Genomic DNA, 13,137 nt, shown 5'->3' on the forward strand with positions numbered 1-13,137 from the left:
CTTCCTCTTCCTCTTCCTCTTCCTCTTCCTCTTCCTCTTCCTCTTCCTCTTCCTCTTCCTCTTCCTCTTCCTCTTCCTCTTCCTCTTCCTCTTCCTCTTCCTCTTCCTCTTCCTCTTCCTCTTCCTCTTCCTCTTCCTCTTCCTCTTCCTCTTCCTCTTCCTCTTCCTCTTCCTCTTCCTCTTCCTCTTCCTCTTCCTCTTCCTCTTCCTCTTCCTCTTCCTCTTCCTCTTCCTCTTCCTCTTCCTCTTCCTCTTCCTCTTCCTCTTCCTCTTCCTCTTCCTCTTCCTCTTCCTCTTCCTCTTCCTCTTCCTCTTCCTCTTCCTCTTCCTCTTCCTCTTCCTCTTCCTCTTCCTCTTCCTCTTCCTCTTCCTCTTCCTCTTCCTCTTCCTCTTCCTCTTCCTCTTCCTCTTCCTCTTCCTCTTCCTCTTCCTCTTCCTCTTCCTCTTCCTCTTCCTCTTCCTCTTCCTCTTCCTCTTCCTCTTCCTCTTCCTCTTCCTCTTCCTCTTCCTCTTCCTCTTCCTCTTCCTCTTCCTCTTCCTCTTCCTCTTCCTCTTCCTCTTCCTCTTCCTCTTCCTCTTCCTCTTCCTCTTCCTCTTCCTCTTCCTCTTCCTCTTCCTCTTCCTCTTCCTCTTCCTCTTCCTCTTCCTCTTCCTCTTCCTCTTCCTCTTCCTCTTCCTCTTCCTCTTCCTCTTCCTCTTCCTCTTCCTCTTCCTCTTCCTCTTCCTCTTCCTCTTCCTCTTCCTCTTCCTCTTCCTCTTCCTCTTCCTCTTCCTCTTCCTCTTCCTCTTCCTCTTCCTCTTCCTCTTCCTCTTCCTCTTCCTCTTCCTCTTCCTCTTCCTCTTCCTCTTCCTCTTCCTCTTCCTCTTCCTCTTCCTCTTCCTCTTCCTCTTCCTCTTCCTCTTCCTCTTCCTCTTCCTCTTCCTCTTCCTCTTCCTCTTCCTCTTCCTCTTCCTCTTCCTCTTCCTCTTCCTCTTCCTCTTCCTCTTCCTCTTCCTCTTCCTCTTCCTCTTCCTCTTCCTCTTCCTCTTCCTCTTCCTCTTCCTCTTCCTCTTCCTCTTCCTTTTCCTTTTCCTCTCCCTCTCCCTTTTTCCTTTTTCCTTTTTCCTTTTTCCTTTTTCCTTTTCCTTTCCTTCTTTCCTGCTAGTTCAAAGGGTTTTTCCTTTTTCAAACTACTGCTGTGGTCTTTAAAATGGGGACTTTTATCTCTTTCCACAGTGAAGGGAAGTCAGAAGTGTGAGCTGAATTGCCGTGCGATAGGTTACCGTTTCTATGTGAGACAAGCTGAAAAGGTGATAGATGGGACACCCTGTGACCAAAACGGAACTTCAATCTGTGTGGCGGGGCAGTGCAAGGTAAGGCTACTATCTCTAACAAGTCTGCCTGTAGACTGTCTATGCCATATATAACTTCTGTAAGAGGTTGATGTGACTATACCTGTGAAATGGTGTCTTGAACTCCATTTTTTTCTTTAAGTAGATGTGAAAAATGTTAACTTTTATTATTGCAGGTTTTATTTCTTAACTAATGTTTCTGTCTATTGAGAACAAATTATGGCATGCTGAAAGGCTGGAATCCAAAGGTGTTCTGACCACTATTAAGGTGATTTACAGTGAGCTTCTTTTACATATTTAGCTTCCTACAGAAGAGATTCTGTGAAAGAATCAGAACATAAAGATTGGAAGCTTAAATTAGAGTGAAACATAATAGCTTTGATTAAACTTTAGAGCGGAGGGTGTTTTTTTTTGTTGCAACATAATGGTTTATTCAGTAATGTGTTTGTTTTATTGCTTTTTAGCTGGTTAATGTAACTTTCCTGGTCCATGTTTTCATTTTTAAGAATCAGGTCTTACTGGCTGTCCATTTACTCTGCAGTGAATGTTCTTTTAGAAAATACTTGAGTGACTGGTTATTTTTCAAGGGTTCAGAAGGAGCTAGTGTGTTGACTTTTTGCATTTTGTTGTGTGGATTCCCTGTGCAATGGATAAATACAATGCTTTCTGCAAGATGGTAGCAATTTTAAACAAAATGTGTTTAGAAGAAAATGTTTGTAGTCTTTCAAGTAAGGTTAGAAATTTCTAGCAAGGGGCATTTGACACTTGGCTTTTGTTTCCCATATATGTTGGCAAAAGAAGTAGAAGTGGGTCAAATGTGACTGATGAACTCAAATAATGAAAGGTCAAGTTCAGTTTAAGTAGTTGGTTTGCCAGAGGAAATCACTTACGAACACAACCTTTTCCTCTGCATGTCGAGATTCTTCTTACTTGTGCACATCTGGACAATGCCATGTATGTTTCTGTTCTGTATGTCTTAGTGCAAGTAAAGCCATGCCTTTGAATTTCCTTCATACATGATAGATCTGTGTGAAGATCCTTATTCTGTAAAGCTACATGAAGATTATTTATTCTTTAAAGCTTTCCTTGATCTCAAACCAATTCAGAAAGGGCCAGAAATCTGTTTTAATTACAGTTCTGATCTGTGGCTCAGAAAACTGAACAATAGATTTAGTATACCAGCTGTTGTATTTTCCTAGTATTGTGCAATTACAAAAGTGTATAGTGATACATTTGTATTGGAGGTCTGGGATAGAAAGGAGAGGCAGTGTTCAGCAGCCTAGTAGGGAAGTGTTCTGAATTCTGAAAATCACCTATTGTCTGTGTAGAATGTCACATCCCAGAGTTGCATATAAATAAACAATGGGTCGTGGATCCTTACTGTGAATATGTAACTTAGGATTCACACGACTGTACAGTAATTCGGGTTGTAAGATACCTGGGAGGGTCATGTTGTTCAACACTGTACTCGGAGCAGGGCTCACTGTATCAATTAGCTATCATGGCCTTTTCCAGGCTGAGTTTTGGAACTGTTTCAGTGTTTCAGCAACATCACAGTGGAATCTTTCCTTGTATTCAATTGAAATTCTCCATGTTGCAGCCTGTGCCCTTGGTCTCTCATCCTAGCACTGCGTATCTCTGAGAATCTGACTCCATCTGCTGTTACCCTCCCATTAGATGTAGGCAGCAGTAAGATCTCCCCATAGCCTTCTCTTAAGGCTAGCAATTCCTAGGCTGTAGTGATTTTTTTGTTTGTTTGGTTTCTTTCATTCTTTCCTTTTTCCTGTGGTGTTGAAAATAGACCTAAAAATCAAAATCTCAAGGTCTATTTAAAGTGTTCCTCAGTGATGTTTACTTAATGCTTAGTGGAGTGATGCAGTCTGTCATTCTTAAAGACTTAAATAGAATTAGTTCTGTCCTGGTGCATAGTGCCTTATAAGCCATAAAGTACTATGAGAAAGCCAAGATAAAACAGGTAAAGGCACTTCTTATTCTGTTCACTGTGGTTCTCACTACAGCAAAGTAGAACCAGAGTGTGAGCTGGGACAAGAGGAGCGAGTTGGCAGTCCTCATACACAGTAGCAATAACTGTACTTGTGCAGAAAGCTGAATATTGGAGGCTTTGGGAGACACATCTAGCTAAAATATTTAAAGGTTTGTATTCTTCCTCTGAAGAGGAACTTGATTCAGATGTTTTCCAGCTTCTTGTGATTAGTTCTTTTGATCTGTAGCTATTCGCTCCTTATTCATTACTTGCAACCTCAGTAAAATTGTAAGGTAGATGTCTTCTGCAAGAGACTTGACCTTTTTGACCATGTAATAGTTACATTGAGATTTTTTTTTGTGTGTAAACCACACTCTTCTTTGTTTCAAAGTTTTGAGCTGGTATTTGAGGGAATATTCAGAGACACATATGTCAGATGAAAGGGAGTATTACAGCTTCATGGTGCTGCAAAGCACTGTTACTGTTGACTCAGTTATTCTTTTTTCAGTGATTTCCATCATTCAAGATTAGAAAGTCAGTGCTAAATCTTTAGTGAAACTACCTTTAAACAGTCAATAGCATATTTGCATTTGAGAGAAGTTGATGTTATGTCAGATGAGATAAGCTTCATTCTTCTTCTTAAAAGTACTTGATGTTTCAGGATAGATTTGTCTGTATTAAAATTACTTATCTTGTTCCTTTTTTATCTTTTCCATATGTAAAATCTCATGTTCCTTATGATTTAAGGATGAATAAATCCGATGCACAAATGAGTATTAAGTTGCATATATTGCCTGTCTTCTTAGACCCCAAGATTTTGTATTGCACTTGTGTAGGCAGCAAACCTGTTAAAATAATTTTATTTAGCAGTGATATTATACACTGTAGAGTGAACATGCATGTAGCTGAAGGATGTAATAATTAGGTAATCAAATAATTTTTATACTGTCAGATGCTTAAGAGAATATTTTTCAGAATAGTTGGCAGCATTTACAGTTAACTGAAAATGTTTCTCAAGTAATGAAGCTTATTCAAATCTTTGTAGTAGGTAGATCTTCCTTAACTGCGTGGTATTTTTTTAAATTCAGAGAATTTAGGGGTCTAATGAATTTATGGTCTCTGTCACCCTCTGTTGGACATTTTGCTGCATTACCAGAATAGTAATATCCTTGTGTTACACGTGATCTGTTTTGTTCCCAGGACCATTGTTTCTGATGCGTATTTTTAGTTTACCTTATTCTTAAAAACAAAGGATTGAAAATGTTGCTTTAATAAAAATAATGAAAATTACTTAGAAATCTAATGAAGAATGCAATAGACACCTTCATTTGAAATAAAAATGAAACATGTATGCAGTAATGTATTTCTTACTTCTCACTTTTTAACCATTTAAAACCTTGTGTAACCCAACCACAAGTAATATTAGTTAAAAGCTCTTGATATACAAGATGCGGTCACACCTTTTAACACTGAAAATACATTAAGGAGAAGCTTTGTCTTACCATCAAAACCAGAATGTTTAATACATTAATTATCTCCTTTTTGAGTTGTTAACCAATGTTAGATAGAATAGCCTTTTAAAACAAATATTGTTTAATCTTATCAGCAAAGACAAATGATGGCATAAGAGAAGATTTTGAAAGCAGTAGTATGTACAAAAGTCCTTCTTAAAGCCTGGTTGTTGTGGCCATTACAGTATCATTCAGGAAGGTCAGAACAACAGTATATTTCTGAGTACCTCTGAACAGTATCCCAGTAACCATTTCCTTACTTCCAGAGAGTGTCTTTTTTCACTGTTTGCTGTTCTTTTGTTCACCTGTCCCCGAGTTGGAAGTAAAAACTTTCTAACTTATCCAGCACAATAGGTGATACGTAAATCTCATTTTTCAGACCTAGTCCTTTAACAAAACTTAGTATGTTCTTGTGATGACATATCCTAATTTGTTTGTTGGTTTTTCCATGTTCTTATTTGTCCATGTCATTGCAGTAACTGGCATATATGAAAGTGCAAGCACTACAAAAAAGTAGACTAGACTCTGAATTCTAATGAAATGAAACCTTTTAAAAGCAATTAAATAATTTTAAAATAAAACTAGGCAAAATAGAAAGAACCGGGTGATATTCTACCCATGCAGAAGAAAGAAGTATGACCATGATCTTGATAATCAGTTTCATTATTTATGTGTAAAATTATTTTTCTGCACTTTTGAACAGTGTTCTTTCTATTAATTTTGGAATGTGAATGAACTTCTTCACTGACAATCCTATTGAGTTCCACTTTTGTTTTTTCAAAATTTTTATTTGTTGTCACAGCTGGTTATTGCTGATATATACGTTTGAATATGTTTCAGTATTGCTGAGTATGTGTTGTTTGTTTGGTACTCCTCTCCTAACTCTAAATTTTCACAGTGCTGTTAAAGAACGCCTATGAATGGGGCTTCCTCAACTTGCTATTTAGGCAGAAGTGTGTATTTTCTTGTTTTGAGATGTTTTTTTCTGCTTTTTTAAAATCAGTGTACTCTTTTATTTCTTCTGGAGCCAGTGGCATGATCCTACTCCGCAACTTTTAAGATTGCAAAAAATGTTCAAGTAGAATATTGTAGAAGTTTTAATAAATAAAGCAAAGTATGAGGAAAGAATGCTCTTAATAATTTTGGCCTTGTGCATAGTTTACTAAATACACCTATAGGGAAGTATTTTACATGTGTTTTTTTGCACTCATCTAGGACACTTCTACTACTTGGGCAGGTGTGAACACTGACTCATCATTTTGGAGACAGCAAAAAGGTTATTTGTGAGCTCTGAAGTAAAATCTTTTTGCAGAGATGTTAGTTACCACACAGTGGCGCACTTTGCAAAAGTATTATTTAGTATTTCACATGAAAATTCGTTTGGGTGGGAGCTGCAGATATATTTTAAAGGTACCTGAAATAACTATTTTTTCTCTCCTAATTTTTATATTACATTTTCTTTTACATTGTAGTTTGTTTTCATCTTCCAGTTAACTTTTGAAGTTAAGTACAAATATCTGAGCAGTTTTAAAATGCACACAGTAATTTCCATAGCAAAAGAGCTGTCAGTAGAGCTTTTACTTACTTTTTTTTTTTTTTTTTTAAAAAAAAAAAAGAGCATGAGTTGAAATCCTTTCAAACTTTATAGGGGGGTAGCTTAAATCAGCTATAGGAATCATAGCCAAGCATTCTAAGTCTCCATCAGAAAAACATGATTAGGCAAGGAGCTTCCATTTGGAAGTCTGCTGATGTGCACTAGTGTCCAGGTAGCAGAACCATCTGTGGCATTGTTGTTTTAAGTTGGGGAACTTTTAAAGACTGTAGGATCAGAGTAACAGATCAGAGGAATGAGAACTGTGTCCTTTATGTAAGTTAGGGTTATTCTCGTAACTCATATGTGTTGGAATATGGAATAGTCCTATGGTTGTTCTTGTAAAGGGTAAGGAATCTCTTTTCTGTAGAAGTATCAAATTGCTTCTGTAATGTTGATTGCTTACACTGGAAAAAAAAGGGTCTGGTGTGAATTTGGGGTTTTTGTGTGCATGTGCTTTCTTAAAGTTGGAGCCAGTTGTCCATTCTCTGTCCTCTCTGGTTTGTAGGTTCTTCTGACAAAGTACTCTGTAGAGTGCTAGCTTCCATGAAGCTTTTCTCCTTGTGCTTTAGTCATCACAGTGTTATTTTTTATCAACAATAATGTAAGGAAGAACCTAATACCCAGAATAATATAACAGAAGCAAGGGCATATGGGTATCTATATCTGTCCTTCAGCTGAATTACAGAAGATGTTTGTGGTTGCTTGTTCATCTTGCTGGGTTGCTCAGGAGAGGAGGGTGTGTTCTTCACTGCACTGTGCCAAATGAAACATTGATCTGTGCCTCAATAGAAAGCTCTGACCATCAGTACTTTGGTATTAGCCTAACTAGCACAATTGTGAGTGAGGGTTGGTGTCAAGCATTATTCGTATTTGAGCAGGACCCATGTAATGAACCGTTTCTAGTTATCTGACCTTATCCTAAAAGTGGACTGTGAAATAGTGAATTACTTATGTTATTTTTAGCATGGGAGTTGGCGTGTTAAAAAGTTGCATGCTGCAGAGAATTGTTACCAAGGCTTTGCGCAGGATATGATCACACACAGGATATGCTCTGTGGAAGTAGAGATCTAGGTTATGGAGCCTAATGGCATTCAGATGCTGAAATGCATTTCAGAATCAAATGAAAATTAAACCTCTAGTTTGTTAATATTCAAGGCTTGCTTTTTTCTTATTTTTTATTTGGTTTCTATCAATAATAGTGAGCACACTGTGCTCTGAGCTCAAGACCTTTTCAAAGAGTAGGTAGGATGCATACAAAGAGGCAAAAATCAGAATTTTGCCAGATCTTTATTTAGTTTTGATCATACTGTGTGTGGAGCCTCTGTTGGAGGCTTTTTATTTCAAGGAATAATGGTTGATCTGCAAAATATACCTTAAAAGTGAAAAGCTACAGTTACAATAGAACGCACTCTCCTTCTCTCTGCATTTTCATATATACCATTATATTTTCTTGGCTGTTGGAAATAGGACTCTTCATGGTTTCTCTTCATAATGACTTGCTAATGCCAAGCATTGCATTGGGAAACAACCGCCTGGTATTAATAAGGTGTTAATGGAAGAAACCCCTTCCTTGGAGCTAAGAAATAACTCCTTTTGCCACTTCTTCCCTTTTTTTGCATAGTTTTCTGTTCAATGCTTTACAGAGAGTGGGAGACTCTGTAAGGTTTCTTGACATCGCTGTCTAAAAAGTCTTTCTGCCATCCTCAGTTTATGAAGCAACACTAAAATTTTTTTTTGGCATATGATTTTTGGCCCTGACCTAATTTAAGTTGATCCTGTTCGCTGATACACAGCAGGTGTAATCACTGCATGTAAGAGATACTGAAAGGATAATTTTGATACCTTTGAACTGAGCTAAAACTGATGGTGTAAAGTCTGGTGGTAGGAAATTGTGAATAGCAAGGCATTCATGACAGGTAAGTTCAAATAAAATGAGTAAGCGCTAGATCTCTGTATTTGTTCTCCCCTTGTCAGTCAGCTTCTTGTCCTGAGAAAGACCTCATAATACAAAGAATGGAGCTTCTCACTCTTCCATGAAGTTACTGTCTGAATCTGTAGTTCTGCACTCTTTAGTCTTGTAAATAACCCAGTAATACAGATGTTATCAGGGTCAGATGTTACTTAAAATGGCTTTTAACATATTTATCCAGCCAATGTAATACAGCATTTATGCTCGTGCTGTGTTTTGAGATTTTTTTCCCCCCAGTTTTAAGACAGTTATGGGGGGACAAACTGTTCTTGATCAGTTCAGGTTAGTGGAGCGTAGGTATGGAGTAAAACCCACTGAAATTACCTTAAGCAGACATGAAAATTTTTAATAAATCTAATTTAACAGGAGTGAATTTATATAAGATCTGCATGTCATAATTGTGTACATAACCTCTTTTTTTGCCCCAGCACTTGGAACCCCAAAGTGAGATTTCACTGTTATGTTGAACTGCAGACTGACAAGAAACTTGTGAAAAGACACAACATAGTTTAATAGCATTAAAATGTGGCTTACAGTTCTAAGTACTGGAGAAAAATGTTATCACTGTATGTTAAAACGTTTTCATCAGAGTTGCTGAGAAAAAGTAAAAGAAAATACTTATGCTAGAAAAAGCCTGATTAAACAGACCTTTTTCTTAAGCGATAAAAAATCCCAGTGTCAAACACCTGAGGTAAAATCTCAATCTTGGTAAATGTTGTAATCAGAATTTAAAAAATTAAGTGCTTTGTAAAATTCTATTTATCATTTCAAGTTCCATAGAATATCAATAGAATGTGTAATTAAGGTTAACTGATGCTTAAAGTTGCATTAAATATGTTCCTTCTTTTAGATCAAATTATCTAGATCATTTTCTTCAATGGTAAAGATGAAGCATCTTCCTTGTGTAACTGAAGATTCAAAAAATAAAATACTAGAACTTCCAATTATATTCTCTCTTACTGCTATAGTGTTACACAGTTGTATAAAAATAAAATGGAAGTTAAAACTGTAATATTGGAAAAAAAACCCCACAAACAAAACCCAAACAAACCTAAAAATTGTTTTAAAGAATGTCTTCATTCTAAAATGTTTTTAAACTGCTTTTAAATATTGTACATAACATATTGCTTGGAAAACGCTTGCTTTACTTCAGTTTGGAGCAAAAATAGATGCTGAACTGCGCCATAGAATGGCTAATCCAAATTCTGATTATCTTTATGCTCCACTCGATGTCTCTGTTTTCCTGTCAAATGTAGTCAATAATGTATAACCTGCCTATATGAAGCAGCTTCACACGTAGGAAAGTAAAGGAGTTGTGTGTGGCTTTAATTTGTTCTTATTTCTGCAATTCTTTTTAACAGTTATTTTGCTTCAGATGTCTTTCTAAAAAGGTAGAATGTAATCCTTACTCCGCAGTATGCATCTGTCTTCAGGGACTGGATAACAGTGTTAAAAATTACATAACCAGCTTTGAGCATAACTTTATCACTACAAAAATAGTTCTGAAAGCAAATGCTATTATCTCTAGTGATTAAGTGACACAATTAGGGAATATCATTACATTTGAGGTGCTCTTCTCTCAACTAGTTTCAAAATAATACATTTTAAAATATTCTAAAATAAAAATTTTTAAAAGTTAGTTTTCAAGAATGCTGGGAACACTATTGAAACACAAAATAAAAATATTATATGTTGTTGGGCCTTGTTTTTTTTCCCTGATTAACTAGATTGATATATATCAGGCTGCAAGTGAAGCCAGGTCTGCTTATTAATCTGGCACCATTCCCTAGGTTGGAATAATCAAATGATCACTCTTGGATGCTACTGACTTTCTCAGGGTATAAGCTTTGAGCATATACTCTCTTCTTCAGTCTTTGACTTCAGGACAGCTGATGATTCTAGCAGCTCAAGAGTAAACCAACCTCTATAATCCCTTCCAGTCTTTTTTTTTTTTTTTTTTTTTTCTGTTCCTATCTTTTAGACCTTTTTTCAGCATTTTAGTGTAATATCTTTTTTAAATGACAGTCCTTTTAGATTTGAATTTCTTGTTTAAAGTTTCTTTTTGCTTGAAGCTGTTAGTAATTTTAAGTGACTTTGAGGCCTATGACTGTCAGTGTTTGATGGGCAGGACGCGAGAGAGATGAACTTGATTGTTTTGAGTTCACAGTACAAACAGCAGTGCATGCAGTTCAGTAATCCTCCCAGTAGAGTCATGTTCTGTACCTATCATGCTTTTAAAGAAACAAGATAAAGTCTTGTAATGTAGTAATATACTAGTATCAAAAGAAACATTCAGTAACATTCCAGTCCCTTCACATGGTTGTTCATAAACAAACCTGAGCTTTTGATCACTGGTTCTGCTTCTGAGTTACTGGTTTTCTACCATGATGTGGAAATCAAGTGTTGACAAAAGGAGTATAGATAAAAATACAAAATAAATGTGATCTCAAAACTCTTCCTTTTTATCAGTCCCTTTCCAGAGCCATCGTGAATGTATTCTAACAAAATGAGCTATGACAGCCTGTAGTAAGATAGCTTGCAGCATGGTACCCCATTCACAAGGACAAACTGATGAAGAACTATGTACTCTGTACCGTGGTTGAGGTGCAAGTGTTTTATATGATGTCTCTTATGCAGGAATTACTAATTTATACTTAATACATTTTAAGTAACCAAGAGAACCAAATCTGTTTTGTGTTATATTACAGCAGTTCAAAGAAAAGGAAAAAAAAAAAGAAAATTAAATACTAATTCCATTTATTGTTTCAATGATTGTTTTACCAATCACCTCATAAATCCTCACACATGCAAGCATTTATTTTTCCTTACAAATGTTCATAAATAGCCTCCCTCCTACTTCATGACCCCATCTGCTATGTGAACAATCTGCTAATAAGCTCTCTAGCATACATACATTGCCTTTTTAATTTGTAATAATGTATAGCAGTCTTACTGCACATTCCAACCTCACTGCAAGTTAAACTCTACTGACACTCAGAAAGCAAGCAGAAAGAAAATACCCAGTCAAATGAGAATTCTTACAAAATATGTCATACTATATGAAGCCTGCTCTAATTCTGTACAACTATGTCTTTTTTTTTCCTCCTCTGACTTTTCCTATGTTTGTCATGACAAAATCATTTGTGGTTGCTTACAGTGACAGTTCTCTAGAATAAACATTACCAGACAACAATAATTTCAAGAACACAGTTTCTTCATTTTTATTTTTGTGCATGACATAACACATACCCTGCAGTGAGAAAGTTCCTCTCTCCAGCATTTCCATGGGACAATGGCCCAATCCTAAACTGACTGATGCATCATAGCCTCTACTCACACAAATACAACACATCGAGAATAAGCCAAAATGCCACTCAGTCTACTAGGAGACTACTGACAATGTCTAATTTTAGGCATCTAATCAAGGTGCCAGGACCTGTTTATACATTCTGCAGAGAGGAATCTATAAGCCCTTTTTTGGGAATCCAAATCTCATCACCATGATGACATGCTAGAAGTCAAAAGCCTTGAACATTTACAAGCTCTGATCTCTAGCACAAGTAACATAATCCAGTCAACAGAGAAAAATTCTGTAACTAAAAACACTTGCATTTTTTTATGGTATCATTAATAATTTAGGAATAATTGCAAAGTTTTAATCCATATTCTAAATAGGAGAACAACAATGAATATTTATACAGTCAGTACCCTTCTTAATAACATTCTCTCCATTGCTTGCATGTCCAGGTGTTAAACAGATCCCTTACATCTGAGTTTCAGAACATTATTTTTGCTGCAGCCCTTTTTGTTTCTTTGTAATAAAATCTAAATTACTTTGTTTCCTTTTGCTATTTAACTTCAGAACAGGGGTCTTGCACTAGCTACATGAGTCTCTTTTACAATCGCTTTCCCTTCTCCCTAGAATGAATTTCAACTGGTTGATTTTTTTTTTTTTTTTTTTTTTTTTTTTTTTTTTTTTTTTTGCTGTAATATAACACAAAACAGATTTGGTTCTCTTGGTTACTTAAAATGTATTAAGTATAAATTAGTAATTCCTGCATAAGAGACATCATATAAAACACTTGCACCTCAACCACGGTACAGAGTACATAGTTCTTCATCAGTTTGTCCTTGTGAATGGGGTACCATGCTGCAAGCTATCTTACTACAGGCTGTCATAGCTCATTTTGTTAGAATACATTCACGATGGCTCTGGAAAGGGACTGATAAAAAGGAAGAGTTTTGAGATCACATTTATTTTGTATTTTTATCTATACTCCTTTTGTCAACACTTGATTTCCACATCATGGTAGAAAACCAGTAACTCAGAAGCAGAACCAGTGATCAAAAGCTCAGGTTTGTTTATGAACAACCATGTGAAGGGACTGGAATGTTACTGAATGTTTCTTTTGATACTAGTATATTACTACATTACAAGACTTTATCTTGTTTCTTTAAAAGCATGATAGGTACAGAACATGACTCTACTGGGAGGATTACTGAACTGCATGCACTGCTGTTTGTACTGTGAACTCAAAACAATCAAGTTCATCTCTCTCGCGTCCTGCCCATCAAACACTGACAGTCATAGGCCTCAAAGTCACTTAAAATTACTAACAGCTTCAAGCAAAAAGAAACTTTAAACAAGAAATTCAAATCTAAAAGGACTGTCATTTAAAAAAGATATTACACTAAAATGCTGAAAAAAGGTCTAAAAGATAGGAACAGAAAAAAAAAAAAAAAAAAA

The 13,137-nt window shown here is 36.1% G+C and overlaps 1 protein-coding gene across 1 annotated transcript in view; it reads left to right on the plus strand.

Moving 5' to 3' along the window:
- The window catches only part of THSD4 (thrombospondin type 1 domain containing 4), a 348,410-nt gene that overhangs the window by 159,258 nt on the left and 176,015 nt on the right, over positions 1–13,137 (plus strand). The window contains exon 7 of the mRNA XM_026856282.1: positions 1,217–1,353. Within this exon, the coding sequence (XP_026712083.1) occupies positions 1,217–1,353 (137 nt within the window). The remainder of the gene's footprint in view (positions 1–1,216; positions 1,354–13,137) is intronic.

The sequence above is a fragment of the Athene cunicularia genome (genome assembly GCF_003259725.1).
Source record: "Athene cunicularia isolate RWA chromosome 10 unlocalized genomic scaffold, athCun1 chr10_part1, whole genome shotgun sequence".
NCBI classification, from domain to species: Eukaryota; Metazoa; Chordata; class Aves; order Strigiformes; family Strigidae; genus Athene; species Athene cunicularia.